Source organism: Ipomoea nil, unplaced genomic scaffold (genome assembly GCF_001879475.1).
Source record: "Ipomoea nil cultivar Tokyo-kokei standard unplaced genomic scaffold, Asagao_1.1 scaffold3238, whole genome shotgun sequence".
Lineage (NCBI taxonomy): Eukaryota > Viridiplantae > Streptophyta > Magnoliopsida > Solanales > Convolvulaceae > Ipomoea > Ipomoea nil.
Genome location: NW_017619666.1, coordinates 1,001,022 through 1,021,417, shown reverse-complemented (window position 1 = coordinate 1,021,417; position 20,396 = coordinate 1,001,022). Strand labels below are relative to the sequence as shown.

General features: G+C 35.2%; 1 protein-coding gene and 1 long non-coding RNA gene across 2 annotated transcripts; both read right to left on the bottom strand.

The window, feature by feature from the left end:
• Positions 1 to 6,593: 6,593 nt before the first annotated feature.
• LOC109168963 lies at positions 6,594 to 7,210 on the bottom strand. Its single transcript, XR_002052145.1, has 3 exons — positions 7,181 to 7,210; positions 6,868 to 7,011; positions 6,594 to 6,769 (listed from the first exon to the last, which is right to left on the bottom strand). It is a non-coding gene; the product is annotated as an uncharacterized LOC109168963 (long non-coding RNA).
• A 12,011-nt stretch (positions 7,211 to 19,221) lies between these two features.
• Positions 19,222 to 20,028, bottom strand: LOC109168976 (BAG family molecular chaperone regulator 5, mitochondrial-like). The gene is made up of 2 exons (XM_019317856.1): positions 19,561 to 20,028; positions 19,222 to 19,503 (listed from the first exon to the last, which is right to left on the bottom strand). Exons 1-2 carry the CDS (start codon positions 20,026 to 20,028, stop codon positions 19,222 to 19,224), a joined length of 750 nt encoding a protein of 249 aa, XP_019173401.1.
• Between the last annotated feature and the right edge of the window lie 368 nt (positions 20,029 to 20,396).

Below are 20,396 nucleotides of genomic sequence, written 5' to 3'. Positions count from 1 at the left end.
TTCTTTTCTCCAGTCAAAGTGGGTTTCTCGGGATGATATTCCTTAGGGAACTCTTCCCTACTCTCGGTCATGTATCTCAAATACTCTTGATGTGTCAACCCTGCGTGGGCAACCCAATCGTCTCTATCATACGTATCCAACCCATCCATCAGTAAGTCAAACCAATTTGACAATTTCTGCGGTTTCAATTCTACTTTCGTGCCTCTCACATTAGAGACAACCGAAGTCACTCCCTTCTTATGTTTTGTAAACAAATTCTCATAGAATTCAATCACTAAATCAGGGTAAATTTCCTCTTGGATTCTCAAAATTTTTCTCAACAAACCACGATTCTCCAAAATACTATTAAAATCTTCAGAAAAGAACTCGGGGAAATAGGTTTTACCTCCTATTACTGAGTAGGTAGGTGCTTCCTGACTAGTTCCCTCGACTTGTTGCTTCCCTTTCACCATTATGATCCAAACTTTGTGGTCTTGATCTTGTTGAAAACACAAGGAACGCTCGAACTAGTATTTTTCTAGTACTTGGTATGACTTGGGGAAGACTCTTGAAGTTTCCTTGTTGAAAGATGTTGTTTTGGAGAGGATAGGTTTTTTTTTGGTTGAGGTTGAGGCAGAAAGCTACGCCAAAGCGGAGAAGAAGAAGATGATTTCTACACAAACTGATTTGGAAAAAGGGGTTCTGATTGGGTTAAACTTAGGCGGTTCTTGGGGACGACTCTCATAGAACCCCGATTCGAAGAACCGGTGTCAGCGCCCTGACACGGCTCCAGGTCACGGGCTGCTACCTCTACGCAAGGTCTTTTGAACTTGCCTTTTGAAATGAGACTTGTGGCAGTGTCAACCTTGATAGGACGGCCTATCTTCTCTCAAATTTTCATGAGGAATTCTTCGTCAAAATATTCGATTGGCAGGTTCGGGAATCGCACCCACACTAGTAACTTCTCTGTTTTTTCTACCAAAGGATCAAAATTCGATGACCACTCTTTGACGATCAAATAATGGTCCAACAACATCCAGGGTCCCTCGAACTTGGCATAGTCGTAGTCTCGCTGAGATTTGAACATTACCAGGAAGAAATCTTGTTCGAGTGGGATGAGGTCCAGATGACCTTTAGGGCATGAACGCCGGAGGAGATACTTGTATCCAACGGTTCGACCAAGAACTCGTATGATGAGTGACCGACGCCAAGGTCTTCTGAGTCTTGCCTTTTCCTCCTTGGTTAACCTTGATCGTTGGGCAGTTTGCTTCGTCGTCATCACCTCCATGTCCGTCATCTTCAGACATAGTTTCTTCTTCAGGGATCTCCTCTCCTCTCCGTGCATTGTATTCTCCTCGCAGCGTCTACATGAAGCTTCACCAGATGGCGCCGTCAAGAAGCCTGCGTCTTCGTTCAGTGGAGTTTCCTGAATTACGTCCACCATCGGCGATGGCCGGAATGCAGTTTGCGACATTGAATCATGCTTGGATTTCTTAGTGCTACGTTCCAACATGTCCTGTTCTTCCTGCGTTGAACTTAGGTCTTGCATTTCTTGGAGCTCAACTTCGTATTACATTACATTAAATAATGTACATTTAGTATATAATAATATACTTTTAATATATTAAAATGTACATTGTATTCAGGGAAAATATTTTACTCCGTATTTGAATACAGAAAGTATATTATTTTGTATAATGTACATTTAGTACACGAATAATGTACTTTTAGTATATTAAAAATGTACTTTTTGTTATGGTTGATATAATAATTTGCTTAAAATGCATTTAACTACTTTCTATAATAAATTTCTTTTAAAGGTCAAATGAATTTTTCCAATGCGTTTGAACCTACCTAATTTATTTTAACATTACAATAATATTAATATTAAAAATAAAAGAATAAAATTTAAGGAATGTTTGTGATTGCACATATATAATGGGTGGCTATGAAAGAAGCAGATGTGGATGGGGCACATGTCACTTATTGTTCAGCTCATCAATCACAAGTTTGGTCAGTTATAAGGTTTCCATTCATGGCTGCTGCTATGTAAGGAATTGAAGTTGCTAAGTACCCATTGCATCCAAGTTTGTTGGTTGGAAACCGAGTAAAGCAGCTCAAAGATCTTATTTTAAAGGTTTGAGAAAATCAAAATTGAAACTGATTAAGATTGATTCTGTTTTCATTGTAGGGGAATGTGGTTATAAAGAAACAAAAGGGGCAGTGTCAAACTTGTTAGATATACAATAGTCTAACCATAGTATACGAGAAACCTAACCTCATATGATAGCGGAAGCGTAGCCGTGTTGATCTCCAGCCATAGTTGATGTTCCTGTTGTGTTGCCTCTTAACGGTAGACCGTCAGCCATGTTTTGCCTCAGACCTGACTCAGAACCCTAGATGGTGTATTGGTATCTACTGAGCAGTCTGAGTACCGTAACTGAATGTGCTATCTAATCCATAATCCTGTATCCCATCAATCCAGGTTATATTAGGCACAGAGTTTGGTTGACTAACAACTACTAGTTATTAAGTCCAACCAGATTTATACCATACACCCCGGTGTATAGAGCTATGTACGCCCAGCATCAAAACGACGCCGTATGGAATTGTTATGTAACGGATTTTTTTTTTATTAGTCTGTTAACGCCGTCAAACGGTAAGAAGAGGGAAGTGAGAGAGCGGCTCTAAAGACATGATGTCGTCGCCGATCATGCATATTGGATTAGAGAACACGAGAGCTACCTGATTGTTCGATTTGCGTCGTATTCTGCAATTGTTGGATGGAAGCCATGTCTGATTCGATTGCACAGCAGGATGTGGCGGAGACAGAGCATACAACTGATCCTGTTGGAGTGGTAGATACAGAGGATGCTAATCCAGGTATTTGATTTTTAAGATTTTATTTTGTATTTGTGTTTGATGTATGATGAATATATTGAACTCGGTGTTGAATTATATAAGAATTGATATAGAATTTCTGTTTGATCGTGGTTGTTTTGGATGTTAGTATGGTTTGATTTGAAGTTGTTGTTTCAGTGAGGTTGTACGTATATTATATGGTTTGATTTGTTTGGTTTATGATTATGTGATTGTGCCATATGTGTATGTGTATTGTAGTTATGGATTATGTACATTAACAGTATGCGATATAGGTTTTATGTATTTTAATGATTATGTGTATTGTGCCATATGTTTATGTGTATTGTAGATATGGATTATGTACATTAACAGTATGGGTAGTTAAAATGTATGTTATTTGCAGCTGATCAGGATTTGGTAGGGATGTCAGTGTGTTCGGTTGATGAAGCATATGACATGTATAATGATTATGCCTTTAGAGTAGGTTTTAGCGTGAGGAGGGGTAAGCAAAGATATAGTTCTGCTACAAAAACAATGAAAACGAAGATGTTCCATTGTTCGAAGGATGGTTTTAAAAGGAGTACAGGAAAATGGTGTTATTCTAAAATTGATGGTCGTACAGGTTGTGGTGCATTTGTCCAATTCGATTTACATGAGAATGGGATGTGGATTGTTTCGAAGCATGAGAAGTTGCATAATCATGAATTGGTTCCACCAAGCAAGAGTTACCTTCTAAGGTCACATAGGATGGTGTCTAGGAATCATATATCATATCTTACTGATTTGAAGAGCAGTGGTGTGTCTGTTGCAGATGGTGTAAGATTACTTAAAACACAATCAGGGGGATCACCACTTGTTGGGTTTACAAGTAGGGATGCATATAATTCTCTATGTACCGATGCATTGAACAGATTGGATGGTACCGATTCAAACACATTGATTGAAATATTCAAACGGAGGCAGTCAAGTGAAAGGGATTTTTATTTTGATTTTGAGGTGGATTTGGAGTCAAGGTTGTGTAGTTTTTTTTGGAGGGATGGACAGATGATGAGAGACTATGATTTGTTCGGGGATTTGCTAGTTCACGATACAACATATCGTACTAACAAATATGACATGATTTGTGGACCTTTTGTTGGCATGAATAACCATTGCATGAATGTTATGTTTGGATGCGGTTTTTTGATGAATGAGAAGATTGAGTCATTTGTATGGTTGTTTAAGACATTTTTGAGATCTATGGATTACAAAAGTCCACAAAGCATAATGACTGATCAATGTGCTGCTATGGCTGCTGCAATTGTTCAAGTTTTTCTAAGTTCACGACATCGGCTATGTATATGGCATATTGGCGAGAACTCAAAGAAGCACATTAAAGGGTTAAGAAATCAAAAAGATTTCCTAGATATATTCAATTGCTTGTTGAAGTATACGGATACAGAGGCGGAGTTTGAATTTTACTGGACGAGGTACGTGTCTGATGTATGCTTCGTTATTTTGTTTTTTTTTTTGTTTGTTTTTATTATTAGTTTACACATGGATTATCATTGAATGAATAGTTGTAGATTATATTATACAGAATACAGAATTATTTTTCTGGATCAAGTTTATGTGTATCTGTTTGATAGTTTATGTGTATTCATGTATAAGATTATGTACATTAGTCTGTTCTGTATGTTATATACTGACATGCTTGTAGGTTTACTTTAATATATCTATGGCATGTTATTTCAGGATGGTTACAACATATAAATGTCACAATAATCACTGGATTGAAAAGTTGTATGGGTGTAGAGAAAAATGGTGTCCTGCTTTTAATAAAGAATATTTTTCGGGTGGGATTTTATCTTCTCAAAGGAGTGAGACCACCAATCACTCTATTTATAGAAGGTTGTCCAAGACATCTGGTTTGTGTGATTTTTATAACTCTTTTGTTGGGGTCATATCAGAGTGGAGAAGTAGAGAGAATGGGGAAGATGTTCGGTGTTCACAAGGTGTACCCACAATGGTGATGGATAATGTTAAGATTCTGTTGCATGCTAGGGAAATTTATACAATTGAGATATACTATTTGTTTGAAGAACAATTTTTGAAAGGTGGATCATGCTATCAAGAGTGTGTGATGTTGGAAGATGGTGTGTATAAGTATCATGTCTGGAGGCCTGATGTTGATATTATTAGGCATGAAGTGGTGTTTAACAGTAGACAAATGGACATTGGATGTAGTTGCAAGTTGTTTACTGAATTGGGGATTTTGTGTTGTCATTGTTTACGCATTCTAAATGTGCATTGTGTTTCTGAAGTCCCCGAGAAGTATATTTTGAAGAGGTGGACTAAAAAAGTTGTTGAAGTTGATAATGTTGATATAATGTCTAGAGTTGATAGTGGTAATGGTGCATCTTCTGTTTGGTTATTAGAAATCATTAGGAAATTTCAGAGGCTTGCTGTTTATAGTCAGGAAAATATCGAAGGACGGAAGATTTGTGAAGAAGCAATTGCAGATGCAAAGAGAAGACTTGAAGCTGAATGTGGTGGCAGTTTATTTGAAGATTGTGACATAGGATTGACAAGTGGTGTTATAAAGGATCCATCTACTAGGCGGATGAAAGGGTTGCGGAATAGGAGGGTGAGCAGTGTTATTTCAAAGAAATATAATAAAGCAAGGGGACGGAAGCATCTTGCAAATATGGTTGCTTCCAAAATAAAATCTGCTGTTCAGTCTCAAGTTGAGGGTGATATTTTAAATATTGCAGGCGATGGATATCTTGTGCACCCAAGTTCCGGAGGTTCTAGTTTTTGTCACGTTAGCACAATGTCAAGCATGGATGATAATTAAAGCACATGTTAGTGTTAATCATCGTAGTAATATGTATCACGTACAGAACGATGTTAAATCACATAACTCAGCAGTAATAAAATAGACTTTTATTATGATATGTGCTGTTTTAAAAGTTTATGTGTATTAATTATATACTTTATGTGTATTCCTTATATACTTTATGTGTATTACTTCATATGATTATGTACATTTTTATTTGTGTTAATTACTTTTATTTATTCATGTACATTTCTTTTTTAGATTTGCAGTTATCAGTATAGGGAAATGATATGCTTGGTCATATGTGTATTATGTACATGTTTACATTCAGTAGGATGTTTGATTATATATATTAGCAGAAACAAAATATTTGTTAGACTTTTTTTAGTAGTATGTGCACTGTTTGAAAGTTTATGTGTATTCATTATATGGGTTATGTGTATTACTTCATATGATTATGTATAATTTTTGATAGTTCACAGTTTTTGTAGTATATGCATTGATTATGCACAAAACCATATTGGGGAATATGAAAAATATAGAATACAAGTAAACATTAGATTGGATTACCAAAATGAGCATATACAAATTTTTGATAATTGTTTATCAACTGAAACTTCTAGAAATTGAACCAAAAATACAAGTAACCATGTGTTTGGATTAGCAGAACTGATTTTTACAGATTGTGGTTAGTAGTTTCACTTCTCTTTCTTGTAGTTGTCCCTTGCTGATTGCATGACTGTTTCCATGTATTCGTTTTTCTTCCACATGATGATGTTTGCTGCATATTTTGCTCTAAGCGATGTAATGAAAGCAGCCTACAGTAAACAAAAGATACATGTTAAAATTAGAAGAAACAAGAGATAACATGTGTAATGTAGAACAAAGTTGATTATTACTTACATCACTATCACCCCCTACGAAACCTGTTTCCCATTTGTCTACTGCAGTCCCTTTGTAAGTTTCCATGTGGCGCATGCAATACACACCACAATCTGTTGTGTTCTCTTCATCTTGCCATGGCATGTGAATGCACTCAGCTTCGATATTCTTCACTTTTCTTGCAAGGGTGTTTTTCTTCGATTGGAGGTATTTGTAGAAAGCTGTTTTCTGCACATTATAGTAATTGCAGTGTTTAATTAATTTAAGTAATGTAAATATTAAACTATAGTGTATAGATATTTAATAGGAGTATTAGTTTATCTTACCAACTTAGCCGGGCAGTTCTCATATCTGTTCGTATTTGGTATTCCCTTGGGCATTAGCTTGTTATCAATGATCTGAAGTTTTGACTTGGGGATGTTAAAGCACATCAAGTAGTAGTGATTGTGCCTCAAGATTGTAAAGAAAACCTGAAATGAATAATTAAAAGGTATTTAACAAATTGTGTCAAATACATACATAAATTCAATAATCTTAGAATTCATATATATATATATATATATATATATATATATATATATATATATATATATATATATATATATATATTTTTTTTTTTTTTTTTTTTTTTTTACTTACAAGACTTGCATCTGTGATATCAATTGCAGTTCCCCTCAACTGGTACTCAATATTTGCACAGAAGTCACCTATATCCATATTCCTTGCTTTTATTTCAACATTTTCAAGCGTCATCTGCAAAGAAGAGGTTGTGTGTCATATAGTACATTGTTTTAAAAAATGCGTTAGTTGTAGATGTGTACTTACGTAAGCAGCTTCCGAGAAGAAGATCCTTTTTGGTTGATCAATTGATCTTTTCATATCAAGCACCGTCAATCTGTGTGCCCAGATTTGCAGGATATTTGTAGCTAGTTGTCCATTTGCCAATGTTGCAATGTCCTCCCTCGTTGCAAACAGATCATGGGCAGAAAACAACATTTCACTGGAAACAAACGAAAACAAGTTGATATTACAAAATAAACATTTCATAATTTAAAGTAATATAATGTCATGAAGTAATACACGTAACATATAACCAGGACACCAATGTACATAATATCATGAATGAATACACATAACATATACCATGAATACACATAACATATATCAGGAATACACATAATGTGGTATATCAACTGAGAACACCAATGTACATAATATCATGAATGAATACACACAACATATACCATGAATACACATAACATATATCAGGAATACACATAATGTGGTATATCAATTGAGAACACCAATGTACATAATATTATGAATGAATACACATAACATATATCATGAATACACATAACAAATATCATGAATACACATAATGTGGTATATCAACTGAAAGCATCTGTTATAACAAGTTATAAATGAAATACATACTAATACGGGTACTCAGTTTCATCTGATGGCAGGAATGCATAGTCTGAGATCAGTTTTTCCCTGGCGGAAACATTCTTGAGCTTTGAAATGTTGCTTGTCCAGTACGGGGATCGACAAGCCAGAGGGAGGTTTTTGAACTTTCGCTGTGGCCTCTTCCGGACATTGACATCTTCAACATCATCTTCAGATTCAGCAATGATGCTTTGTAGAGACAGAAAAGTAATTAGGAACATGTTTTAATGTGTTAAGCAGTAGGCATAACAACATGATTAAATAATTAACAAGGATAAATGCACATAAGGATACTGTTAAGTGATATGTGAGTTTTACCTATCAAATTCAATTTGTTCTGAAGTTTTCTGTTCAGTTGATGGTAGTGATTGGGGTGAACCATCAGCTATGTCATCAATGATATTCTCCAAGAGTGTTGCAATTGAGGTAAGTGCTGCTGCTGCTGTGTTTCCTTTGGTTGTTTGTGGTGGTGGTGTGGTGGGTGATGCTGATAGAGTTGCTGCTCGGGGTTCAGATGTGGGTTTGGGCGGAGGTGGTGTTGTTTCAGGTGGAGTTGCATTTCTTGGGGCCTCTTTGGGAGTAGCGTCATGGCTAGTTGGCGTCAGGAGATTAAAAGTTGGTGCGGGTATGTCAGTAGTTGTCATGTTCTTCAATGTTGCCAGGAATGCCGCTTCAAGTTCAGCAACCGCATCCAAGAAACTAGGTTGGTTGTAGATATCATCATCTCGCAGTAAGTTTTCCGGTGGGGTTGGATTCGGGCTTGGGGTGAGGTTGGCAGTGGCGGATAAGTTGCTGAACACATTTTTTATAATCTCAACAACAGAGGTGTTTGCCCCAACATCTGCCATGACCTCACCGAACTCCATAATGCTCGTGGTCATCTTTTTCAATGCGGTGGTGACCTTTTCAACTTCCTGACCTTGTGGCAGTTCACGGGGTGGTGGCAGTTGAGGAGGTGGTGGCTGATGTGCATCTGGGATATATTCAACGACTTTGCCCTTTCCAAAGCCGCCTATGTCTCTTTCAACCTTGACCCTTGCCCTCAAATCATTTGAAGTCCATGAAGTGATGGTGGGAATTCTCTTTCTGACTATTTCTCCTCTAACCTGCACTTTGTCTAGGTATGCCAACTTCAAATAGAGAAACAAAAAGAAGAAGATAAACCATTCAAAATCAGTATCAGTTTATGTTTAGGTTGGTAGAGTAGGATACACATAAAGTTATTAAAAGATGTACATAATTATAGTCTACAGTGTACATAATGTATATCATGAATACACATAAGGTTATAGGTCAATATACAGAGTGCATACCATCAGGAAAGTTGCAGGACCAGTGAAGGCTGCATCACGTTTGCCCCTCCATGTTGTGGTGGTGTCAACAAGAGATCGTATCGTGTAAGCACACCAGTTGAAGTCTTGGATCTTGCTGACATCTTGCAGTGAATACAGGAGCCTGTAGTTGCAGAACATGTTCTTGAAGCCTCTTATCAATGTGGAAACAACATAGATTATGAAGTCACGTTTGAACATGTCTCCATGATCACGCCTCTCAATAATGCCATTCAGCATCTGGCTTGTAGTTGGTGTGCCTGTCTTCACTCCCCACCGCTGTCTCCAAAGTGCAACCAAGCCAGTGAACTGTGGGTCTTTGCTTGTTATTTCAGCCTCCACAACAGTCTGTTGGCCTCTGGGGATGCCAAGTGTTTTCTGTACATCATCATCTCCTAGAAGGAGCTCCTCCTCTTCCAGATGTATTGAGCATCTACCAACATCAAAGCGCTCAAGAAGGTATCTCAGAAGTTCACAATCATACAAGGACAGTGTTGCATTTAAAAGTGATCCAAATCCCATATCTCGAACAGCTTGGTGCTGTTCTGGGCTCAGACTACTGATGAGTGCACAGAGCTGCTTTGGGGAGGTCCGTACAGATAAATAATCATTGTTTCTTGGTTTTCTCCTCTTCTGTTTTTCATTACTTCTTATGCTCTTTGGGGCTTCGGCAGGTTCAGCAGCTGCACTGGCATGGGTTTTCTTTTGTTTTTTGGCAGGTTCAGCAGCTGCACTGGCATGGGTTTTCTTTTGTTTTTTGGCAGCAGGCTGTTTGGGGGCATCACCGGCATTTGTACTGGTTTCAACATTTGGTGATTCAGAACATGTTTCAGCACCCTTTGACGAAGCAGCGGTATTTTTCTTTCGTTTACCCTCTCTGGCAATTTGTAGTAGTGTAGGATCAGACGTGGTTGTAGGTGTTGATGTAGGTGCAACATTCTTTTTTCTGGGAGATCTCCGGGGATTAGTGGGTGTAGGGGTTGACATATCTGTAACAACACAATACACATAAATACAAATATAAGGAATACGTAACACTAATATTAACACCAAATAGGCAGTAGATTGGGATTGAGAATTTTACAGGGGTGCAAATATACAATGTACATAATCTAATGAATGAATACACATAATATATAACTAGGATACACATAATGTTGAATATAAGAAAAATGGTTATCTATGATGAGGTATAGGAACTGAGAACATTAATGTACTTAATATTATATCAGAATAAACACAAGTATAAGTAATATGTAACCCTAGTTGACATAATAACATAATACACATAATAACAGTTTTACGTATTAGGTAACACTAATATTAACACCAGACAGACAATATACTGGGATTGAGAAGTTTGCAGGGATGCAAATGTGTAATGTACATAATGCTATGAAGAAATACACATAACATATAACCAGGATACACATAATTTTGGAATAGAAGAATAATGACTATCTATGATGAGGTATAGCAACTGAGAACACTAATGTACATAATATAATGAATGATACACATAACATATACCATGAATACACATAACATATATCAGGAATACACATAATGTGGAGTATAAAAATAGCGGTTATCAATGATAAGGCATAGGACCTGAAAACAGTAATGTACATAATCTTATACCAGAATATACACAAGTCCAAGTAATATGTAACCCTTGGTATCGTTGCTGTATTAACACAATGAAGTAATAGCATGAATGTTTGGAATGAGAAGTAATAGTAGTTATGCTTACTTGTATCTTTGCGATGTTGTATGCCCTTTTGCTGAAGAATGTGGTGAAGTTTTTGCGGTTTTTGGCGTAGTTCGCGAAAAAAAATGTGATCGTTTTTGAATTGCAGGGAGTGGTAATTGAAGGCTTCGTGAAGAAGAAAGGTTTGATATATATATATATATATATATATATATATATATATATATATATATATATATATATATATATATATATATATATATTTAAATGTGATTGGACGGACGGAGAGGCGCCTGTCCCGTCAAATATCCACTAACGGAGTAATATTAAAACGCCACCGTTTTGCACGTAGGCGCATAGACCTACGTGCAACGTGGTGTATGGTATAACGATTGACCACTTAATAAGCCTAGTCAACTTGCACCACTTAATTAAGACCCTAATATATAATATATAATATATATTATTGGAATAAGGGTCAAATTGGCCACTGAACTGCACACCAAAGTGCAATTAGACCATCGAACTCAAAAACAATGCAATTGGGTCCCTGAACTACACAAAATCATGCAATTAGGTTCAAAATGACTTGTTTACCTGAAATGCAGGTTACCAATTTTAAAAATAATTTATAAATATATTTTAAAATAAAATAATTAATTAAAATTATATAATTAAAAAAAAAAAAAACTAAAACTGCCGGAGACGATTCGTCTCCGGCAGTCTTTCGTCTCCATGGCCGGAGACGAAAGCTTCGTCTCCGGCCATGGAGACGAAGGTTCGTCTCCCTGGCCATGGACCATGGCCGGAGACGAAGAGCTTCGTCTCCGGCCATGGAGACGAAGCCTGCCGGAGATGATAAGTCTCCGGCAGTTCTAGTTTTTTTTTTTTTTAAAATTTAATTAATTATTTTATTTAAAATTATATTAAAAATTTATTTTTAAAATTGGTAACCGCCACGTCAGCACAATTTCAGGTCAACAGGTCATTTTAGACCTAATTGCATGATTTTGTGTAGTTTATGGACCCAATTGTATTATTTTTGAGTTTGATGGCCTAATTGCACTTTGGTGTGCAGTTCAGTGGCCTATTTGACCCTTATTCCTATATTATTAGGGAAAATCTTACATTCTCCCACTTGGTGCAAGTACTAGCACAACCTTCATCAAAGAACAAAACACACGAATCATAGTGATATGTCCTCTATTTAATCAGAGTAGTATCCATTATGGTCACATGCATTTTAATTCTCCAACTTAGGTCCTTAATGAACAAACCCTATGTTTATTCTCGGTACCTTAAGGGATGTTTCTCGAAATACATTATGTGCACAACTGAAGGAGAAAACGCATCCAAATTGTACAAAAGAGTACACTGTATGATCTCTAAAACTTTATAAGCATGCCTTAAGTAGAGATCTCTTAATGTTAGCATAATGCTAACTATATTCCATGACTTCTTTATAAGTTAACTTTAAGTACTATCTCTAACGCCTAAGAGCTTGGAGTTGACACGTCTGTCACTCCCACTCATAAAAAAAAAGCCAAAAGATAGTCAAGTCACAGAAACATTCCAATAACTTAGACAATAAACCAAAGGTCTAAGTCCATAAATTTGGAATCTTAATCATACACCATAACTTCCCAAATAACTTCAATGTCCACTTTAAATGAACTGAACATAATGAGTCTTACTTACATGTCTCACAAAATTGTTTTGAGCCTTACAAACTAAAATGGCCCAGGATCAATTTTGAAGAAACTAAAGACTCTATTAATCACTGAAGAATTTATTAAATGACAGTGCCCCACAAGTTAAATGCTTTTGTTCTAATAAATTCCTTAATATTGTTGCAACATTTTCATAAATATGTTGCACAACCAAATGTTCAATAATTTGAACTTATGAATTTATATGAACAAATACAAGATTAATACTTGTGGAATCTTTTGGACTTATTGTTTGACATACAATCAAATTTAGGACGTATGAAGCCATTTAAATCCATAAACTTTAGTGGAGTATCTTAATGATCTTTTTTTTTTTTCTAAATGATCACTCCCACTGATTAAAATATTCTTCAGCTAAATTAATAAAATAAACTTAATAATATACATACTCATAATTGATTTATTGACCAACTAACAAATGAAGACATAATTTCCCACCATTAGTTGGACATACTAAATAATCAATTTTTGGTTCCAATTAAAGTCCAACTAAATAATGAAGATATAATTCCCCACCATAGTTGGACATACTAAAATAAAAATACACCTTCCAAAACCAAGTTAGAATTTGGATCAAAAGATACATTAATTTTTATTAATATTGGAATCCAAAAGATGTATGTCAAATCACGTAACTTACTACAGTTAGTCCGAAGAACAGAGCAAGATTCGTGGAGCAATTAATAGAAGTGGCTAAATTTTGAGAAGTGACTGAAAAACATGTTTTGCCAATGCAAACCATGAAACTTAGAATTATAATTGAACTAAATTTATAAATTCTAAGAATTGTGATAAAATTATTATCTAATGGGTTGAGGGATTTATTGACATAAAACTTGCCTGTGGGCTAAAGTTTTAATTCTATTAAATCCAATTAAGAAACCCTTATGATAATATTTTTCACAATTGCTAAAGAGCCAGAAGAATCTAGTGACATAAAACTTGTCTGTGGGCTAAAGTTTTACTCAATTAGATCCAACTGAAAAATTTTATTTATGATGAAACAATTTATCAAATGAGTTGAAAAATCAAATGATATAAAACTTGCCTGTAGGCTAAAGTTTTATTCAATAAGATTCATTGCTATCATTATGATAAAAAACTTAAGAAATCATGTTCCTTTTCTTAATCCCTGTGGACAAATTAAGAAATATGATCTAAAATTTACATCATAAAATTAAACTTCATGATAGAATTGAAAATTATTTATTTCTATCATATAAAACTACTAAACTACATTTTGATACATAATTGCCTGTGGGCTAAATTTCATCATATTACATACAATTAATCACAAATGATATGTCCAAAACTTTATGTGATCAAAATAAACCGCTTAATATATAATTTTAACAGATTAAGGATGCTGTGGCTACTCCCAAACCAAATTAAAATTATAAGATCACTAGACAATTATCAAATTCTTGCCTAAACTTTATGTGATTAAAACTTAATAATCTTAGGTAGCTGAATATGCTGTAGCATTTCCTTAATTAACCAAGATTGAAAACTCAAGATATTTCAGTAAATTAAAGATGCTTTGGTTATTCTTTAATGAACCAAAATAAAATCACATTGGCAAAGAGTACTTAAAATTTTGACAAACATATTATACCAGATTGTGATGGGAAAAACTGAATATACTCCGAGGAAAGGTGGTTAGAGACTAAGTCTCACTGAAAATCAATTCCTTAAATAGAGTATCAATTTAAGGAGACTAGTGGCACAAGATGTTCTTAAGTCATGGCCATTAAAACTAATATGTCTCCCCGATTCATATATACTTAATGTATAACTGTTTGGGGGTACGAACCTAAAACTGTAGGGTATATACCAGAAAACTGTAGGGTTCACCTATGATTAAAGATTAAATGGTGAACTAAAAATAGCGGACTAAACGTGCTTAAATTCAGGCACTACCGCGACTAAAGTTTATGCATAAGTCCAACTTAATAAGGAACTACTATAATTCCATCCCAAAGTATGCATTATTAAAGGCATAATACAATTGCATAATTTAAAAAACAGAATATTATGCATAGGACAAATATGCATAAATTAAACATTTAAACTCATATATTCCAAATAAACTGCATAACTTAAAGAAATATACAATATGAGATTTTAAAGTATAAACTTAATATTCAAACACCAATGAGTCCAAACGAAAAGAGACCCAACATTTTGAATAATAATGTACTGAATATATACTTTAAAATTTTGTTAAACTGTAAGCCCATGGAAAAATGTTTTAATGCATAAAGATCAAATTTATGAGAAATAACTGAATTTACAAATTCAAACAATATCAAACCAAAAGGATATGCTATCATTTGTAAATTAAAATCTCATAAACCCTAATTGCATAATTAAACTTAATATTATGCACTTAATGTGATCGAATGCATAAAACAATCTAATGAGTATGAACCAACTAAAGAATATGAATTGACACTAAATATTCATCTATTCATACTTAACCAAATATGGGCAATCATAATTCAAAGAACTAAATGAATTATGGAATTAATGGCAAAAGTCAATTGCCTGGAAAATATGTTTGTCCAAAAATACTAAATTGATTCAAAATCACTCTCCATAACCCAGTTGATAATATTATTATTATTAATGACAAAATTGCAAACAATCAAAATAGCAATAAATAGCCATAATAATATTATCACATTAAGTAGGAGACTAAATATGGAAAAACAATGGTTAAAACCGCTGACATTTATAACTGTTTTTGGATAAAATTTTGAAAACTTAATAAAATTTGAAGTCCGAAAAGTATTAATGTCCAGAAAATTATTTTCTGAACTGGAGTATTGTCACATAAATTTATTTGGAAACAGTTCAAGGTACACATCTGAATACCATAAAAATACTAATATCATCATTAATCATTAATTATTAATAGTAATAAGTAACATTATAATCACTATTAATATCAATAATAACGACAAATCAAAGTATGGTGATGCACCTTTTAAATGTTTCCATTTTTCTAAAGATAAAATATGTGACTAGTCCAAATTAGCGGTTAACTGTAACTGTAGCACTAATTATCAATAACAACCATAAAAGATAATTAATGGCTAGCCTTAATGATGCAAACCGCATCTGCCCATTGCGCTAACAACGATGACGATCCACAAGAGAAGAAAAGACTCCAGAGTTCTCCCAATCTTCACTATCGGTGTCAATAAACTCGATGCAGCATCTAATGGTACATTTAAAAAATTCATTGGTAGGACTTAATTACCAACATTAATAGTCATGTAAAACGAAGTGGTAATCATACCAATGTACCAAATATAGTAGATTACCATGAAATAATAATTATTATGAAGAGGTAATAAACGGGATTAGCCCCTAAACTTAATAACAGTAATTAATAATGCCGAATTTAACTTAATAAGTGGCAAAACTGTAATTAAGGGATGACAAATACTAATCTCAATTTTACCACATAATAATTAATCATGACTATTATTATACTTAGGGAGACTGAAGTTAGGTAATAACCAAATTACCATTATTCGGACAATATACCAACTATATTGCTTTTGCCATAAATTAAAGACTTAATATTATTATTAAGGCCCTGCAAACTATTGATAGATTAAAAATTTAATCAACTTAAACAATAGTTATAGTTCTTAATGGCCAAAATAACAATTAAATCCTTAATGTCTCTAAACAGGCCAAGACAATAATTATAGCACTTAATCACTCAAATTAGGCTCATAAACCTCAATGGCCCAAATGGATTATAACATGAATGAAAAATGGTCTAATACTGAAACAGACCCAAAACTTATATATTATTACTAACGATGAATACCAAAACATCGTAGTTAGTAATAATTAAAACTGAATAAACATATTATAATCAAAAGGAGCTATAATTATTATTTAAATATCAATCAAAATGGTGGGATCCATACTTTAACAGTTTAATGACCCAAGATAGGTCCCAAATAGCTTGTTTAAAAAAATAGATTCTAAAGTCCCAAAGACACATAAAACTAGAATGTGCTCAAAATTAAGGGGAAACCAAACAAGCTCCTTTAGTAGGTCATAATACCTAAAATTGACCTAAGAGCATCCACATTAGTTGGGAAGAATATGGGGATAATGTAAGAGTGATTAGGAGAGAGAATGTGGGGAAGAGAGAAAAAAAAAAAACCAAAATTAAAAAACAAACGAAAAAAAAAAAAAAAACCTGTCAGGCGCGCCGTTCGGTGCGCCTGACGCGCCCGTGTGGGCGGGCTGCTGTGCGCGAAACGCGCACAGCAGCCCTTTTTTCTTTTCTTTCTCTTTCTTCTTTTTCTGCCATTCTCCCTTCATTTGCAGTATGAATATCTCCACCCCACCCCACATTTGTTATTATCCCCATTGAGAAGAATTAATACTGAAATCTCCCCATAATATGCACAAGTGTGGATGCTCTAAGGATCCAAAATTGAATGATATTTAAAAAAGAATTTATGAGTTAATAATATGCTAAATCCAACCTTAATGCATGCTATTATGAATGTATAACAATAACAATAATTTATGAATATACGTAGCATGCTTAAATTTGCATATTAATATATTATTAACCCATATATCTTAAATATAAATTGCAATACTTAAAGCAATTTAACATAAACCTCAACATTAAATTAAAATTCAAGTAGCAAATTAAAAACTTAATATTTGCCCAAAATTGAATGATAATTTAATAATAAATTAATGAGGAATTAAATTGAACAATTAAGCTAGAAGAAGTCTAAATATGATGATGGATCAACTAAAGCCAGCCCAAAACCAAAAACAGGCCCAAGGTTTTTTTGTTTTTTAATATTATTGGACCGGTCTGCCCCAATGGGCCTGACCCGGCCCAACCTTCATAATCCATCATCATCTTCTTCCTCTTTATGCCTAGCAGCCTGAACTACCTTAGCTGCCGTGAGAGACTGAAGCGACGACAGAGAACAGCAACATTCCGGAGCCGGTGCCGCCGCCGCCTGTAGAAGGGAGCAACGATGGCCGAAGCTGGCATCGCCTGAAGGGAGGGGGACAATAGCGGCGAGCCGGTAACTCAGCCAACCTCCACCGTCTCTCCTTGTCACGACACCAACGCCGGCGTCGTCTCTCCTGGTTGCAACGTCAGAACGCCGCCGTCATATCCTCCACCAACGCTGTCCACCGCCGTTAACAGAATCCGGCGACGCGTCAACAACAACCAAAAAGCACCGGCGACTCAATCCGATGATTTTTCCGGCAAACAAATAGCAAGGCAGTAGCCAGTGGGTTTATGCTTTATATTCGAAATTATCTCCTTAATATTTCGAAAAACACATATATGTATACATATATGAAACCGAATATATATATATACATATATGAAACCGAATATATATGTACATACAGACTGTAAAACGAAAGCACAAATATATGTATGCCTTTAATAGAATATTATATTCAGGTTGCATACATATTCAAATTAACCAAAAGCATTCATAATTCTGGCATAATCAGTAATTATTTCACCCCAAAACATACACGATAAATTACATAATTATATCTGTACTGAATAGATATATTTTTACGTGTATAGTTTAAAGAATTAAAATATATACGAAAGCTCAATGTATATGAAAAACCTAATGTTGATTCTAGGCAATACAATCAACCAGGCAGAGATTATAATGGCTCTGATACCAAATGTTAGATATACAATAGTCTAACTATATGAACCATAGTATACGAGAAACCTAACCTCGTATGATAGCGGAAGCCCGTCAGCCATGTTTTGCCTCAGACCTGACTCAAAACCCTAGATAGTGTATTAGTATCTACTGAGCAGTCTGAGTACCGTAACTGAATGTGCTATCTAATCCATAATCCTGTATCCCATCAATCCAGATTATATTAGGCATAAAATTTGGTTAACTAACAACTACTAGTTATTAAGTCCAACTAGACCACTTAATAAGCCTAGTCAACTTGCACCACTTAATTAAGGCCCTAATATATAATATATAATATATAATATATATTATTAGGAAAAATCTTACAAAACTATATCTTGTTGATGTGGAGTGGAAAGAACCAATGGCTTTCTTAATTGCTCCAACACGAGGATTTCAGACCAAAAATTGTGTATAAATGCAAAATGGATTGATACAAGGATTTCTTTCAGAACAAAAATTTCTGAATGAAGAAATCATCAAGAAGAGTGATTCATCATCATATAAAACATGACTGTATCTATAAGCATCGATCAAGGGGTATGCTTCTTCTTCTTCATCTTCTTCATCTTCTTCCTTCTTAGCCGCCTATCACAGACGATACATTTCTCCAAGTGCTCCACACGCTGCGTCAGCGCTTCCACCATTCTCGTCTGCGCTTCATTTCTCTCCGAAATCTGTACCATCAACCCCATCATCTTTCTATTCTCCTCCATCATCCTCTCCACCAATTCTCTGTTTCTGTTGTTTCATCTTCCCTGTTGCTACTCTCTTCAATCTCCAGCCTTCCATTCTTCTCCTCCATCAATTGTGTGTCATCGCGTTCATCATCTTCCAATTCGGATTTTTCAACGTTTTCAGGAGAATCGTTAGGTTCTTCAACACTATCGGTATCAATTTGAGCAGGATTATCAGATTGATAGGCTGTCCTTCCAGTTTCAAGTTCACTCTCAGACGAATCGCCGATACATGGTATTTGATCAACGGATTCAGATTGCTAAGAATCAGGAAAATCGCATACATTGGCAGCTTCACTGTCGCCATTATCCATTACAGTTTGTTGATGGGAGTTGTTAACAATTGCGTCAATTCTCTCTTGCAGAGCAATGGCCTTTCTGGTGACAGCCTTCCTGCAAACTCTAACTCCCGAATCAACCCCGCGAACCGAATCCAATTTGAAGAGCAGAGACATGAGCATCTCGTTCACGCGGATCCTCTCCCTCTCGTCTCTCCGCAACACCTCCACCGTTTCTCTCTGCGAAACTCTCCGCTCAATTTCATCCAACTCCCGCGCTACGGACATCACGCGATTCATGCTTTTCCTCACCAGAAAGCCGCGAAACACCTTCTGGATCTTCAACGCAGCAGCGGCTCGGGTAGGCTCCGGCCGTACGAAGTGGACCGGAATCTGAACGATCTTCGACTCCGGCGATTCATCAACCGGCTTATGTTGAAACGGATACACAGGACAACGGGGGCGAGAGGGTCGGGACCAGTAGCTTCCGTAAAATGGGTTCTCCATTGTTGTCGAATTTTCAGGCTTGGATTATCGTTTTTTTTTTTTAATTTAAATTTTTTGAAAACTGGATTATCGCTTTCAATTCTGGGAATTCAAATTGGTATATTTATTGATGGAGGGAAATTTCAGGAGATTTCCAGAAGGTACTGGAGATATTTTGCAACTTCAACCTTTCTAGAATCTTGTGGAGCATTCTGATACTACGGGAGTATTTTAGAGAAAGTTAAAGCCCATTTAGTGAAGTCTAGTTTCAGCATTTGGTCAATTAGAGATTTCGGGCTAAGATTTTTTTATTTTTTATTTTTGTCCTTTTGGGTAAAGTCCACTGTATCTTCAATTATTATTGTGTAGAACATATTTTGTATACTGTA

Excerpts from the sequence above, each read along its gene's own strand:
- LOC109168976 (XM_019317856.1), bottom strand. The coding sequence starts at position 20,028 with ATGGAGAACCCATTTTACGGAAGCTACTGGTCCCGACCCTCTCGCCCC. Across the intron at positions 19,504-19,560 it reads ACAACTCCCATCAACAAACT|CAATCTGAATCCGTTGATCA; the intron begins GTAATGGATAAT and ends CCTGATTCTTAG.